Source organism: Penaeus vannamei, chromosome 19 (assembly GCF_042767895.1).
Source record: "Penaeus vannamei isolate JL-2024 chromosome 19, ASM4276789v1, whole genome shotgun sequence".
Lineage (NCBI taxonomy): Eukaryota > Metazoa > Arthropoda > Malacostraca > Decapoda > Penaeidae > Penaeus > Penaeus vannamei.
In genome coordinates this window covers 16,937,536-16,938,938 of record NC_091567.1, presented here as the reverse complement: position 1 = coordinate 16,938,938, position 1,403 = coordinate 16,937,536, and the positions used below count along the sequence as shown (strand labels likewise).

Here is a 1,403-nt window from a genome sequence, read left to right as displayed (position 1 = left end):
CTTGAAAACAGCAAATGAGAAAGTAGGGCAGTCGTCCATTAGTTAACTAACCTGTTTGGGGATTTGCCTAATTGCTTTATATAATTCTTGAAGATGTCATCATTTGAATAATCCAAATGAATGCATAATAAAAAGGCCCATGTGCAGAGCAAAAGCACGAAATAGGGCAGCGAATAGCGACCCCTTGGAAAGACCGGCCTCGGTGTAAACAAAGACGTCACACGGAGACGATGAATCGGCCACTGCCTTTTCCTCCAAGGCAAAAGAACCAGTGATTATCCCTCTGGAGAACGACGGCCAGTGCGATGCTATGGTGTCCGACCTGGGAAACCTTTCGGTGGAGTCGCCATAGACGTTTAATCGTGGGCGTGAAGAGCGAGTTGTTAGCGCTCGGGTGGGGAAGTTGTGGTGGTCTATTTTTGGGCTCTCAGCTGGTCTTCTAGGTCTCCCAAGTCTTATCTTGGGCCTCAGTTGGTCCCACGGAGTCGAAGGAGGCTGAGGCTGGCAGCTGGGATGCCCCGAGACTCGAATTGGCTGTGTGTGTGTGTCGTTTAGTGTGAGTGTGTGCCCGAGCCTACGTCACCCAGGGGTTCCTCGCCCCTCGCCCCGAAGAGCTCCTCCACCTGATACGTTTGCACCATCAACAGTTTACCCAAGGCAGTGCAGGGAGCGAAGATGGATGATGACATGGAAGATGAAATCATCTATGAATTGTTCACAGCTCATGCACACATCTTGTGGAGGTATCTGGGTGTGACTACAGCAGGTTTGATTGAGCTTGTTATCCCTGGCCCAGGAGAGAGTATGAAGATGAAGATCTTCCAGCCAGGACCATTCATGTTCCTCATTTTCCTGGTGATTGTGGCCAGTGTGGTGCTCCAGAGCAGCAGCCATCTCTTGAGGCAGTGGATGGTTCGTCTGTGCTACGTTTTGGGGCTCAACTCAGTCACCGACTCAGGCCTCAAGAACTTTGGGGGCATAGAGCTTGTGACAGGTTCAATTGGCTCGGATAATGTCTCTTGGGAATTTAAGGATGGCATTGTAGGAGTCTACAGCATGCAAGGGCGAAGAGGCAACATGGAAGACAGGTTTAGTGTGATCCAAGATGAAGATGTTGGGGAAAAGAAAATGTCTTTCTTTGGAGTTTTTGATGGCCATGGAGGTCAGGTGAGTACATTAGAAAAACACTTTTAATTATAAGGCTTTTGTTGGAAATATTAGGCATAACTAATTACACCATAAAGTTGGTTAATGTTTAGAAGACACATAAGTAATTGTTGAAGACTGCAACACATCCTTGCAGAGACTGTGTTTCTGCAGGAAATCCAATGATTTCATCAAATTTCGGCATTGTTTCTATAGCAAATGAATCGTTCAGGAGATCGAGTACCATTTCTCCATCG

The 1,403-nt window shown here is 47.3% G+C and overlaps 1 protein-coding gene across 1 annotated transcript; it reads left to right on the top strand.

The window, feature by feature from the left end:
- Positions 1–176: 176 nt before the first annotated feature.
- Positions 177–1,167, top strand: LOC113804383 (sericin-2; the record flags this gene model as incomplete). The annotated part of the gene is given in 1 exon segment (XM_027355235.2): positions 177–1,167. A coding segment is annotated over 1 exon segment (492 nt), but the record flags the coding sequence as incomplete, so codon positions are not given.
- Between the last annotated feature and the right edge of the window lie 236 nt (positions 1,168–1,403).